Raw genomic sequence first — 14,011 nt, forward strand, 5'->3', positions numbered from 1 at the left:
TGCTGCCCTGGTCGTCCTCACGTTAGTGTGAACGCCCCAGCTTCCGCTCCGACGCTGACTGGCAGTTACTGTTGAAATCCCGCTTCGCACCATGGCGGGCTTTGTCCACGTGCAGCACACGCACGTGAGCAGGAAACGCCTTCGCGGTCTTCGGAAAACCTCAGTGGAGGGAATGTGGAAAGGTGCCGGGAGCGATCGGCAGCAGTCCGCTGGCGTCCAGCAGTGTGGTGGCCGTGGTGGCCGCTGTGCGGGAGGCCCTGTGAGCGCTCGGCTGAGCTGAGGGCTGGGTCTCGCCGTCCAGATCCCTAGGACGCTGGCCGCTCCTCCTGGAGCTCACTCAGCACCGTCCACCAGGCCCGGCCGCCCGGGTGGTCTCTGTGACCTGTGCGCAGACCTGTGCAAGGCAGAGAGGAAGCCAGAGAGAGGTGCCCTCGGCCGGTCACCTTGTCTCTATCTGTGAGAAACATCTGGGTTCCGGACATACTTGGATCCAATGGTGAACAACATAAAATCCTGCTACTTACATCTCAGGGAATGAAGCAGGTTGTGCAGAGGGGTGTGAATTGTGGAAAGGGAAAACGAGAGATAAGGGAGGTGAGGGGCCCAGTCGTGGGGGGAGTGGCAGGCACCCTGGCCTTCGGGGCCCCCTCAAGAGGGGTTCGTGTCGGTGAAAGGGGGCAAAGGCATGTTGCAGGAGGGGCTGCAGTCCCCGGGCAGCGTGGTGTCCCCACCAGGAGGCAGCAGGGCACATGGCCCCAAGGTCTGGGGGGAGCGGTCACCCGAGCAGGGAAGGAGCAGAGAGGAGGCGAGAGCTGCATGTGAACCTGGATGCACAGTCCCAGCGGCCTCTAGGTTTGGGAGTCATGGGCATTTGTGGGGTGAGGCCCTGGGTGGGGTGGGGGCGAGGAGGGGAGCCCCCCAGTGTCCCAGCTGGGACGACCACCTGCATGGGGCCTGCAGCTGCTTAGGGGCCTCTCCCTCCCAGGTGTCCCAGCTGCAGCCAGGCACGGTATGGTCGCCTTGTGGGGAAATAGCGTCAGAGCCTGGACCTCAGCGCGAGTCTCAGGACAGCAGGCCGCTGGGACCCTGACGAGAACAGTCTTGATGGAGGGTTGGGAGCGATCTATAGAATGGACTAAATTTAACAAAAGCTGGCAGAGAAGACTTGGAGACAAAGGAAGCAAAGAGAGGGGCCAGGCAGGTGGAGAGAGGGACGAGGACCAGGTTTTGTTTAAGATGAAAGACATAAGGACATATTTACGCTGCTAGAAATTACTCCATAGAAACAAAGAAAAATGGCACTGGTTTGATTTCTCTTATGTCTAACCGTGTTCTTTGTGTACTGCCTCTGAGTCCATTACTAAGCAAACCGGGACAGGGATTACGGAGCCAGGCCATGGGGTACAGCTGCCCCAGCTCCAGCCCCTGAACCTCTTTGCCCCTCCGCTCCTGTGGTTCTAAACCTGGACATCATCCCCCTCTGTGTTCCACACCCGGGACCCCCTTCCCCTCCTGCCTTCCAGACCCTGGACCCCCTCCCACTCCTGTAGTTCTACACCTGGGACCCCCCTCCCCCTCCTGAGTTCCAGACCCTGGACCCCTTCCCCCTTCCCCTGCCCACAGTTCTACACCTGGGACCCCCCTCCCCCTCCTGCTTCCAGACCCTAGACCCCCTCCCTCTCATGCACGCCGCACCCTGGACTCCTTCCCCCTCCAAGCCACCTCCTTCTTTCCTCTCACCTGGTGGTGGAGCTGGTCTTGTCCCACCCACCCTGTGTCTGCAGTAGTTTCCAAACTCAGTGTGATCCCGTGCGTCCCCACAAACAGAGTCACTCAAGGTTACTTCACACGGGCAGGTGCATATGCACACTCACACGTGCACACACGCATGTACACTTATGCAGAGTCACATGTGCATAGAGTTGCCAACATTGAGAGAGATTTCGGACTTCTCTGAAAAAGCGATTTAGCAGCCCTGGACTTGCACTTCCACACAGGAACTGCACAGGAGCCCCCCCGCCCCCACCGTGCTGGGCCCTGGAGGCTTCATGCACCCCTCCCCCGCCCAGTGTTTGGAAGATCACTTTCCTCCACGGTCTCTCCTCAGCACAATTAAATTATAATTCAGGAGCTTCTGGAGTTCATTGAAGCTGACAATGACATTGACTTTCCTTGGCTGGTTCAAATCTCCTAGCTGTCAGGGAGAGAGAGATCCTGTCCCCCAGCTGGCCTCTGTGCTGGGCACATATAGCCCTCATACACGTGTGTGCACAAACATGCAAGTACACGAGGCATGCGTGTGCACACGCACGTGCACATGTGTGCACACGCCAGCACGGACATGCGCCTGCACACGTTTGCATGGACTGTGCTGAGGTGGAGAAGCAGGTGCCCTGGAAGCACCTTACTTCCTGCTGCCAGTGTGATTTCTGGTTGGATCTGCCGTGACGTCTGAATGTAAAGACGGACAGCGTGCGTGTGTAGGAATGTACTGAAGAATTCACACTGTGCACGTGAGAAGTGAAAGTCCCACCTACCGCCGGCCTCCGTCCCCACGTAGGTCAGAGTTTGGTACAGTCGAAACCTCGTTGCATCCAGGTGCACATGTCTCCACGCTGGGAGGCACAGCGCGCCTGGCACGGCCCCGCTCCTCTCCGGAGCGTGTCATGGGGACCCTTCCGGGCAGCCCCGGGGAACCTGTGCTGTTAGTAGCTGCATCACATCAAACCTGCCCGCCGAACAGGACTTCGCCTGCGCTCCCGTCTCCCTTCAGAGTCCTCTGTAACGAATAGCCTTGTCCAGGGTGTAGCTGATTCTGGGTTCTGACATGGAACGCCTGGGGGTGGGTCACGCCTCTCAGACGCCACGGTGGGGAGGGCCTTCCCCCAGCTCCGTGACTAGCAAGTAAAGGGGTTTTGCTGTCCATGACTTTGTTCAGCCCATCATCCCACGTGGACTGAAGCTCGGGGAGCTCAGCGACCACTGCCCACCGTGCTGGCCTCCCCCACACGGGCCCTGTCTCTCTGTCTTCCTGGCCATGCGCCGCTCCTGCCCGTCCCCTGCAGCCCTCTTCTTTGTCGTGATGACCCTTCTCTGTCACTGCCGTCTGGTGTGATAGCCATAGCCACGTGTGGCCATTTACACTTAAAAATGAAAACTGACTGAACGGGAAAATTCAGGAGTTGGTTGTACTCCCTATATTTCTGTTCACATGTGGCCACGCTGGGCAGCTCGGATGTGGACCGGTTCCATCCATGATAGGGGATCAGGTCACCAGCGGCCACGTCCTGATTTATGAAGAAAAGGGCAGGAGATTAGTACACTGACTCCCACCCAAGAGCGGAGATCACGGCTCTTACCCTACTTGGAAATAAGGACGTTTTGCTGGGAGGGAGCCACGCTGAGGCACGGGCTGCGGGTTGGGAAGCCCTCCTTGGCCGCTGTCATCCTGCAGCATGTCTGCCCCACGGGGCTGGAGGGGGCGCAGGGGACAGGCGGACCTCAGGTTTTAGCTGCAGGTGGAGAGGAGATGCCTGAGGCAGACGCAGGGCAGATAAAGTCTGGGCTGCGAGCAGCGAAAGGAAGAAGAGGGCCCAGGTCCTGGACCGCTGTGCTCCAGGCCTGCAGCATAAGCCTGAGGCAGGTGATGAGATTCCGGAAGGTTCTCTGCATGCGTCTGACTTTCCAGGGTGGTACCTTATGGCCCTGGGGAGCAGTTCACTCCATGATTGCAAAGAACTGACTGACAGTACGCACCCCCCCCTTTTTATAATGTATTTAAGGGATTTATGTGGTTTTTAGAATTTTTTAAATAGCGATTAAAAAGATCATGGTAGATATTCATAACATACAGTTTATCATCGTAACCATCTCTCTGTGCACCGGTCAGCAGTACTAAGTATGTTCCCATTGTTGTGCAACGCGTCTCTAGAACCTTCTTGCTCCCCTAAGTGATACTGTCCTGTTCAACACCGTGAATCTGACACTCCAGGAGCCGCACAGAAGCGGGATCCTACGGGGTGTGTCCTTCTGTGTCTGGCTCGCCCACCAGCTCCGTCTGTCGTGCACCCGTGTGGACAGACCGCACTGCTGATCCGTCGGTTGGTGGAGGAAGCGATGTTTCTGAGCTGGGTTAGAAATCAGCCTTTGAAAATAGATAGAATGCCCAGCTCCGTCGTGCGCTGTGTGGGCTCACGTAAACCAGGACGGCTGAGCTCCTGGCGTCCCGTGCGTGTTCCCGCTTCCACCCCACGTCACAAGTCACATTCCAGGTACATTCAAGATGTTTTACCTGGATATCATAGTTTGGGTTTTCTGTGTTTGTTTTTGTCAAAAAACAAATTGATATGGGGGGAGGGAGCTGGAATATAAAGAATGTAAAAATGCAAGGTTTCAGGCTCTTCAGAGAAATTCCTGCGGGTTTTTTTGAAATAGGCTGTTCCTTCCTTTGTGAAGGAGAGGTGACGTCACTGCTTCGTGACCGGTGCCCGCACACCTGCAGCTCACGTGACGCCCTCCTGACGGGAGCCCGTGTGACTCGGAGCAGATAGGTTACCCTGTGCGGGAGGGTTTTTAAAAGGCGCTTGGAGTTTTTTTCTCTGTTTTGCATTCTGGGATGAAACGCTGACCAGTATTAGATAAACACGTCGCAAAAACGGTATCATAACAGGGCAAGTTTTTTTTTTTTTAAGATTTTTTATTTATTTATTGGACAGAGATAGAGACAGCCAGCGAGAGAGGGAACACAAGCAGGGGGAGTGGGAGAGGAAGAAGCAGGCTCATAGCAGAGGAGCCTGACGTGGGGCTCGATCCCATAACGCCGGGATCACGCCCTGAGCCGAAGGCAGACGCTTAACCGCTCTGCCACCCAGGCGCCCCAACAGGGCAAGTTTTTGAATCCAGGAAGAGAGACAAAACAGCCCGGAAGTTCAGGATGGAGAGCTCAGGGGATCAATCACATTCTCGGTGTTCAGACCTGGGCCCCTGAGTCACACGGGCAGAGAAAGGTGCCCACGACATCTCCTTACAGAGGAAGACAAGGTCTCTCGACATCTGCAAACATTTGTAGACTGGTGTCTGACCGTAGGGTGACGGGGAGAGAGAGAGAGGCCTTGCTGTGGTCCAGTGGGGCCTGAGAGGGGCAGCTCCTGCCTGAGGATGGGCTCCCACCCTGCCGCCCACACCCAGACACCTGCCGGGCCCCCAGGCTGGTCCAGCCTTCAGGGACCCTGGGGCCCTGCCACGGAGGGCTGTGCCATGCCTGACAGCTGTCCTGCCACCACCCAGGGATGGTCTGGGACACGTGCCATCCTGTGACTCCACCTCCTGCCAGGCCTGCCCACCGCCCCCCGGCCTTGTCTCCTGCGGTGCCTGCACCAGGCTGAGCTGGCCTCCTGGGCTTGGAAATGCTCACTGTCACCCCAGCCCTGACGCTGGTGAGGCATCCAGTGTAGCCACGGTCCCTTCTCGCCCTCCTCCAGCTACGGGCCATGAGCCCTGGGCCCAGCGGGAGCTGTGGGTGCTCTGAACGCCCCGCCTGGCTGCTGTCTCTCCTTAAACCCTTCACCTTCTCTTTCCACACAGACCGTGAGGCCGCCTGGCTTGCTATGACCTGTAGGTGTTTGCATTCCAGGAAACATCGCTCAGAGATACAGACCTGACTTACTGGTGTGGGACCCTCAGACCACATCTGTCCTGAGGCCCGGGGTCCTGCCCTGGGGAGCGGCTGCCGCACCCCCAGCAGACTGGACGGTGCAGGTCTGGTGACTCCGGGGCCTCAGGAGCCCTCCGTTCCAAGGTGGGGAGACCGCGGCTTCACCAGGCCCTGGAGGCTGCGTGCCCCGATGCTCACCCATGGGCACCCTGACCCTGGGGCCCAGACGACCACAACCTCATATTGGAGGCACTGATTGATACATACGCATCTATTCTGCGTTAGGTGGGTGGAGACACGCGCAGTCCCCCAGGTGAGAACAGCAGAGGCTGTGGAATCAGAGCTCACGGCATCAGGGCGTCGGCCAGGCCACCGTCACGTGCCACGTGCGTGTGGCAGAGACTCAGGCAGGTGGGGTGGGGAGAGCTCAGGGTGGCACAGGGATGGCCGGTGGGAGGAGGGGGGCAAACATGGGCTCTGGCCGGGGATGGCTCAGGGTTGGGGGCCCTGGTCTAGGCGCTGGCTGGGACGGCTCAGGGGTGGGGGGGGCCCTAGGTTGGGGGGGGGGACATAGGCACCGGCCAGGACAGCTCGGGGGCCTGACGTAGGCTCTGGCCGGGACACCGGAACAGCTAACCAGAAGTGGGTCCCATGGGATGGTCAGGGAAGCACCTTGGGCTTTCTCGGGTTGGCCCTAGGACTCAGGATAAGAGTTGGGGAAGTGGCAGTGACTGACCACATCCCGGCCATCGAGGGCAGGTGGCCCCGGGGCGGGGGAGGTGGTATCTGGCTTCCAGGATTGCTGCTGGAGACAGCAGTGACCTTCCTGCAGGGGTGACCTCTCAACGGCAGCCTGGCTGTCTGGGCTGCAGCCGACATTGTGGGCTGGTTTTCTGGGCTGGTTGCTGCAGGTCATGGGTCAGAGTTCCGTTTTTGTAGACACCTGACTATGTCCATCTGCATATCAATCTTCCGAGGCAAAAGTTTAACTTCTGTAAAGGGATTTGTAGCCACAATTAAGGAGACTGTTTTGCTGCTGGTGGAAGGAAAGTTGCAAGCCATTGGGGTTGGTGAGGGGCCGTGGATGGTGTGTGAGTGCGGACATGGGAGCGAGGGAATGAGCCCTGGCAGGTGCACCAGGACTGGTGCAGATCAGCGGACCCTCAGGTCCTCAGCACTGGGCCAGGAGACAGGGACCCTCGGCAGGCTGGAGGGGTGTGGGGAGGGGAGCAGTGGCCCCTGATTCCAGTGCAGGGCAGAGGTGAATTCAAGGCCCCTGTGGCTGGGCTGGCACTGGAGGGGGGCTGACGCCTTCACGAGCCCCGTATCTACCTGAGAGCCGGGTGGGGGACCAGGCACGGCAGGACACAGGCAGGAGGCACACGTGAGTAGTGTGTGGTCAGTCAGCGTCAGATCAGAGGTTCCAGGAGGGGCAGCAAACGACCCACAGTGGCCGCCAGAGATGGCATGTGACCAAACGTTCTCCCTCGCGCACACAAGGACAGAAGCAGCTTGGGGTCACAGGGGTCCTTCCCAGTATACCCCTGCCTAGCTCCAGAGCCCCAGCAAGGCCCACCTCTGGGTCTGCCCAGTGAGAGGGTCACGTGATCCTGTCCCAGCCCTTCCAAGCAGTGGGGTCACTAATTCCCAGTTTAAAAGGAAGCAAGAAAGGTGAGCCCGTGGTTTGTCCAAAACCATTGGATTAGTGCCGGCTATTTTCCTAAGAAGCCGCTGGTCTGCCCAGGGAAGGGGGCGGTGTGGACCAAGCCCGATGTGCCCCTCCCCCCACACCCACTAACTTCAGACAACTGGGTCAAGCACCCTCGGGTGACGCTCTGGCTGGGGGGGGCAGTGAGGGCTCTCCCAGTGGGACCGGGGCTCAGGAAGCATGCAGAGTGCCCAGCAGGGAAGCAGGCGCAGCCCACGGCCTCCCTTGAGTCCAGGGGACAACTCCAGGCTCCCCTCCCTCTGGTGCTTGAAGTCTGGACTGAGCTCACGGGAAGACAGATGCCCCAGTATTGATGGGTTTGCCGTGAAGCAGGGCTTTCTTAGGACCGGCCCGTCATCCCGGCTTTTAGAAGACCAGAAAAGCACCAGGACTTGCCCCCCTGCTCTGACCCCCTCAGACAGCCAGGCAGGGAGGATTCCCAAACACCCCCTCCCGGCAGGCAGCTGGACCCCGTGGCCATGCCCAGGGAGGAGAGAGGGTGGGGGGTTCCTAGACTTGCCCACTAGCGCAGCCTGTGAAGTTGGCCTGCCCCCCACATTCCTGGTGGGGCACCCGGGGCCTGCCTGGGTCGCAGGCAGCCTTCACTTCTGGACGCAAGAGGGCACCATTGGTCAGAACGCATCCTTAATCCTGGTGATGGGCTTTTGTGGGTTCCTGTGACGGGCACTCCGTGTGCCCCAAACCATGCGTGTGGCCAGCGTGGGTTGCAAGCTGCTCTGGGAAGCTGCCCCCCAAGTTGTCTCCCGAGAGCCCCGCCGCCCTGTGGAAGCCACCCAGAGGAAGGGGACCAGCCACGGGGTAGAAGGGGCATTGACGGGGACCCTGCCCGGCCCTCTGCTGCTCCCGGAAGCCATGCCCCCCCAGCTATGTCGGACCTGGAGAGGCAGTAAGCTCCTGGTGCCCCAAGACTTCTTCCTAACGGCCTCTCCTCCAGATGTCACCATGTGCACCCTGCCACCCCCCACCTGAGTGCTCCCCTCTACCCCCTCCTGCCAGCATGATGCCCACTGCCCCCCACACCTCCCTGCTGTGTCCTTGGGCCCCCCAACTCCACTCCACCCCGATGTCACCTCATCATGAGTCTGGGGACAGCTGATTCCCAGGCTGCTCACCCCCCACCCCCCGCCGGTCCTCACTTGCCTGCTGACCCCACCCAGGCCCCAGGTCCAGCAGCAGTCCCCCATCCCCCAGTGTCCGGACCTGCTCCGGGCTCTCCTGGGACAGAAGCTGGATCAGGGCTGGCATCTCTGTGTCATAGAAAGCCCTCGGGGCTCATCCACAGGACTGGCCACACAGGTGTGGCCCCAGACCAGCAGGAGCGTTCAGGAGCTCGTTAGAAAGGCGGCCCCACTGAGGCCTCCTGAGCCCAGGTCTGCGTGTACTTAGCAGCCTAGGAGTCCAGTGTGTACGCTGCTGTTTGAGAAGCAGCAGGCTGTGGCCTGTAGGGGTGCTCCGTCCCTCTGCTGGCCCAACATGGCCACTCTCTGCTGAGGCTTTCTAGCCCTGTGATCCTGGCTTCCGTTTGTGACTCCACCTGCCCGGCTCTGTGACGACCTGGCGTAAACAGGCAAGTCCCACACTCCCTGCCGGGTCTGGGCAACGAGATGCAGCTAATCCAGGAGCAGGACAAATGGATACAGCTGACGGCAGACGTCACCGTCAGGGGACCGCCCAGCCCTTGCTTCCAGACTGTTCTCACGCTGCTCCCTGCTCCCGCCCGGGGATGGGGAGGGTGCACCCACATGATGGGGCTGTGGGCCTGGGCCACCAAGGCCACCCAGGTGTGGGAGAGGGCACCAGTGTGGCCAAGTCCCAGAAACAGACTTTGCGTGAGCTCTGTGCCTCCTTTGATTATTGGGGCCAGAAGTGAGCTCACCACCCTCACTCAGCAGCTCAGCAGCTGGCCAGTCCGGCCCCTGGGAGCCGACTGTTTAGGGGCTGGAGGCAGGTGTCTGTGCGTCTGCTGGGCTGTGTGTGTCCACTTCCTTGTGGCTGCCAGCTTCTCCACGGCTGCCCCCTTCAGCACCACCAGCCCAAGACCTGGAGCGCCGGGCTCCCTGGGGGGTGGCTTCTCAGAGATGGAAACGTGAGCCGCCCTGTTCCCTGGACGTATGCGCTCAGAGGCCCGAGGCTGGAGGCTGGAAGCAGGGCTCCAGTCGGAGTCAGTCCTTTCACCCAGTGGACAGAGCGGGACCCTCCTCCGTGGGGTGGAGGTGGTGCTGCTGGCCCGGCTGCTGGCGGCACGGCCCGTGGGGCTTGCTCGGGGGTGGCAGCTGTGTGGGCGCGTGGGAGGCCAGAAAGGTCTCCACATCCTGAAGACGGCTCCGCCTCTCAGCTCTGTGCACCTGTGGGTCAGGGTCACCGGTGTGGTGGCCGACGAGGTGGGTATGCAGGAGGGCTGTCCTGGGCCCCACGCTGGGTCCTGCCATGTGGGCAGCCTCGCCGTCTGCTTCTGGGGTCAGCTCTTGCTCCGCACGTGCCCCAACACCCAGGAGTGAGGCAGGGGCCCTGAGGAGGAGGGCTCCTGCCTGGCCCTGTGTAGGAGGCTGCCTGGGGATGGGAGGGTGGAGGGGGCTGCTCTGTTCCGCAGGGTAGACTTGGCCTGGGAGGTGGCTTGCAGGTGACCAGCAGCAGCCAGAGCCAGACCATGGGGTTCACCCCGTCTGTGCTCATCTGCTGTGAGACTTTGGGCAAGTGACTCAACCTCTCTGAGCCTCCATTGCTCGGCTCTGGGCTGGAGAGATAGTGGTCCCTACCTCAGAGGACCGTCATGAGGATTAAAAGAAGTAGATCTGCCCTTGGCAGTTCCGAAGCACGAGAGAGACAAGAGGGTCCCTGCTGGCCTGGGGGACAAGTTAACGTATGATTCCTTTGCGTGTGTGTGTGCGTGTGCGTGTGTGTGTGTGTGTGTGTGTGTATTTTAAGTAAGCCCCACGCCCAGCGCGGAGCCCAATGCAGGGCTTGAACTCACAACCCTGAAATCAAGATCTGAGCTGAAACCAAGAGTCAGACCGTTAAATGACCGAGCCCCCCAGGCACTACCCCCTCTCTTGTATTTCACCTGTAATTTTATTTATTTTTTTGAATTTGGGCTGTTGGTGGTGGGTTTCTTGCTGTATTTTGATCAATGCCTGTTTGTGATGCTGGTCTTCTGATTACGACAGTGACAGCGTGGAAGCAACGTGGGGGAGTGGGGCTGAGGCCCTGGGGCCTGCCCTGCCATGTGGCCGTGCATTGCATAAGCGCGAACACTCTGCTAAGGGCATGGGGCTCAGCATGGGGCCCAGCGTGGTGAGCTCTGTGGCAGAAAATGGGTGTGTTTGTGCCACGGGAGAGAGAATGTTCTGGGTTCGGGAGCTCAAACGAGGTGTGGCGTTCCGAGGTCTGATGTGAAATGGCGAAGGGGACCTGCCCGTCACAGACGACAGGCAGTCCCCACCAGGATCAAAGCTCCGGTTCAGCAAGAAGGGGAGGCAAGGAGTCATGCCTTGTTCACGGAGTCGGGCCTTCTTCTCCGCAAAGGGGAGACACGGAGTCGGGCAGCGAGTGAGAATCCACAGTGCCCGAGCACATGGTGGGTTTGCAGGAACGGCCCATTAACCCTCCCAGCGGCCCCAAGAGGGGGCACTGTTTGGGTGCCTGTTTTGGAGGAAAGAAGTCGAGATGCTCCGTGGTGCGCTGAGGAGCCGCCCTGAGCCCTCTCCCGTCCCCAGCCTCGTTGGCATTGCCTCTCCCAGAGAAGGGGGTGCATTCTGTTGGGCTGGTGGTTCATGGTGTGCACAGTGGAAACGAGCGTCTCTGGGCCCTCCATTCTCTTCCGCGTGAGGAAGGGTGAGAGCCCAGGTGAGTCTCTGCTCAGGGCATCTGAGGCCGTGAGAGCCCCTCCAACGAGGGTGTGTGGCTGGTTGGTTGGGAGGGGAGGCTCAGCAGAGCACCTGTTGTGGGCAGATCTCGCCCAGAGATGCTATTTCCTGTCCTCCCTGCCGTGGCTCTCTGGGCTCCCGCGGCCGGCCCAGGACGGAGCCCGGGAACCGGGTTTCCCTCGCTTCGGTTTCCCTCGCCTCGCAGCTTCCTCGCCGGCCTGCGCAGCCTGAAGCAGGCAAGCTGGCTGGCAGTGTGCAGGGAGCATGACCTCCATGGAGCCCTGGCTCCCGGCCCTGACACTCAAGTGACAAACAGACCTTCCCTGCAAGAGAGCTAAGCCAGCTCTGAAGACAGTTGTGCGGGGGGCGCCCCACGCAGCTGTGAAACGCGGTCGTGGCTTCTCGCCATGTGTGCACGCGGGGGCTCTCGTCTCCACGCAGAAAGGCTGCTCCGGATGAAAGCGGGTGTCTGCGTGCATTTACCTGCAAGGCCTCTGCCGTTCCTGAGCCAGGCAGCTGTAACCAGCTGGACGTGGGGGAGCCCACGGAGTCAGCAGCACGCTGCTCGGTGCATTGCCGTGACCCCCGCCACCTCAGTAAGGACACGTGGACGCCCTGACTTGTTATGTGATCATGTAGGCAGCAGAGCCTTTCCAGACTGCATCCTTCCCGTGTGCTCCGTGGGATTCTGATTTTCCTTTAAACCCAGAAGTGGCTTCCTCACATGCGTTCACAGACTGGGAAATTGGCAATTCAAGCCAGCCCCTGGGCGTGCCCGTCTTCCCTCCACGGGGATGGGCGGGCGGTGGCGGCTGGTGCTGCACCATTGGCTTGGAGTGAAGTTTCCCAGCGGAAGCGGACCTCCCTGTTCTCCGCGGTGACTCAGGCTTGTGCGTTCGGCTGAGGCAGGACGGACTTGTCATTTCACAGCGACTCAGCGTTCTCTCTATCACAGATGTTGCTGTTGGAAGGAGCCATTTCTTGCCTCCCGTTCCCAACAGATGCTTGCGAGCCTGCGGATGCCTCGGGGATCTTCTCCCGAAAGTGTAGCCATGCCATCAAGAGTGATTTTATAACGCGGACACACGCAGGGACCTCACGTGCCAGGAGTAATGTGATGTACGGATCATTAAACTTGTTTTGGGGGCTTAGCCAGCTGGTCAACCCGGAAAGGAAAATGATTGGCTCTTAGGGTGGAACAGAAGGTGACGGAGCTCCAGGAGGGGTCTGCTGGGGTCTTTGTGCTGTGAGATGGCCGGTGTGGGGCTGGGAGTGTGAGCAGCATACGGGAGCATATGTCCGTCTTTAGATAAGAGCACGTTCTGGAAGTTGCGTGGACAAGGCTCATGGAAATGCTGCAGTCTGCTCAGACACTTACTTGGCATGCATTTTACCGTGCGGTGTGGAAGCCGCCCCAGGATTCTAGGAGGAATCTCTCCATGTAAGGTTTTCTCGGCGCTTCGCGAAAGCCCTGAGTCTGCTGCACACGCTAACTGCAGCTCTCTCTCCTCGTTTCAGCTTACAGGATGCTGGCATCGGATTCATCCTGGTCATAGACCGGAGGCAGGACAAATGGACCTCGGTGAAGGCATCGATCCTGCGAATAGCAGTAAGTGTTGGTGCCGGGCTCTGGGACACCTGCCTCTGCTCATCCCCGGGGCCGGGTGACGGCACTGTTTCTGTCCTAGCCACGCGTCTGCCTGGCGGCAGCTTGTGTCCTCCTCATCCACACTGCACCAGCCCCAGTGGCCTGAGGCAGGGCCAGGGGTCACCTGGGAGCCCACGTCCCCCCGGGGCTGCTTGAGCCGCTGGAGCGTGTGTGCGTGCGTGTGTGTGTGTGCACACGTGTGTGTGTTCTCAGATGGGCTCACTCTTAGGGGGCTTGTTATCATTCACAACAGCTCCACCAGCGGGTTTGTTCTGACCATAGGGTATGGGCAGTGCTAAGGACTGGACGTGTGTTCATCCTTAAACCGAGCTCAAGGTCCTGAGTTAACAGGACATCCAGTGTCGTACAGAGTCTTCAGCCTGCAAGTCTGAAAGATCAGCTTTTCCTAACTGATGTTTTCCTTTCCAAAAGGGCTGTTACCCTGTAGTGTTCCAACAACCCAGACACCTCATCCTTCCTGTACGCGAGCCTGCAGCAGGGACCCCGTTGCCAGCTCTCTCGCACAGAAGGGCGGCCGCTCTGTGGCGGCTGCTCTGTGGCTGTTTTTAGCCGCAGTAACAGTTCGGGAGGGAAGAGTGAAGTCAGCAGCTTCTGCCCTGCCCACGAGCTCCGTGTGGAGCGCGTCACCCACGCTCACTCTCGGCAGCAGGGGGATCGGAGCGCCAGAGCCGGGGTCGTTGGCCAGGACGGCTCTGCTGCCCCCAGGCAGTTCCCAAACCCCTAACCCCGACGGAGTACAATCCTCCTAACCTCTGGCTCTGGGTCTTGCATTCAGACTGCCTTGGCTGCTGACCTGAGAGGCGGCTAGGCTACGGTTCTGGGTAGAACAGAAGAACCGCTCCCTTCCCGCCGATTGCCTCACTCCACGTCCTGACGGCAATTAGGGCCTTGGTGTCTGCTCTTACACCTGCAGGGCTTCCCTGCAAACCTGCCTCTGGGCTTTGGGATCCCGCCTTTTTCTTACTGAAAAAATGTCTCCCTGTACCACCCAATACACGTCCCGCTCCCCGTCCCCACCCCCAACACACATGTCCTGCTCCCTGTCCCCACCCCCACGCGTGTCCCTCCCGTCGTCCCCACCCCCCACACACATGTCC

General features: G+C 59.8%; 1 protein-coding gene across 12 annotated transcripts in view; it reads left to right on the plus strand.

Annotated features, from left to right (window-relative positions):
- The window catches only part of MCF2L (MCF.2 cell line derived transforming sequence like), a 142,797-nt gene that overhangs the window by 93,042 nt on the left and 35,744 nt on the right, over positions 1-14,011 (plus strand). For 10 of the 12 annotated variants that reach the window (XR_004626835.1, XM_034665490.1, XM_034665493.1 and 7 more), the window contains one exon: positions 12,764-12,854. Coding sequence is in view for 11 of the 12 variants with exons in the window: in XM_034665490.1 (XP_034521381.1) it covers positions 12,764-12,854 (91 nt within the window). In the remaining variant the exon portion in view is untranslated. Of the gene's footprint in view, positions 1-12,200; positions 12,365-12,763; positions 12,855-14,011 lie in introns of all 12 variants that reach the window. The other 2 variants (XM_034665500.1, XM_034665501.1) reach the window with 1 other exon arrangement.

This window comes from Ailuropoda melanoleuca, chromosome 7 (assembly GCF_002007445.2).
Source record: "Ailuropoda melanoleuca isolate Jingjing chromosome 7, ASM200744v2, whole genome shotgun sequence".
In the NCBI taxonomy this organism is placed as follows: domain Eukaryota; kingdom Metazoa; phylum Chordata; class Mammalia; order Carnivora; family Ursidae; genus Ailuropoda; species Ailuropoda melanoleuca.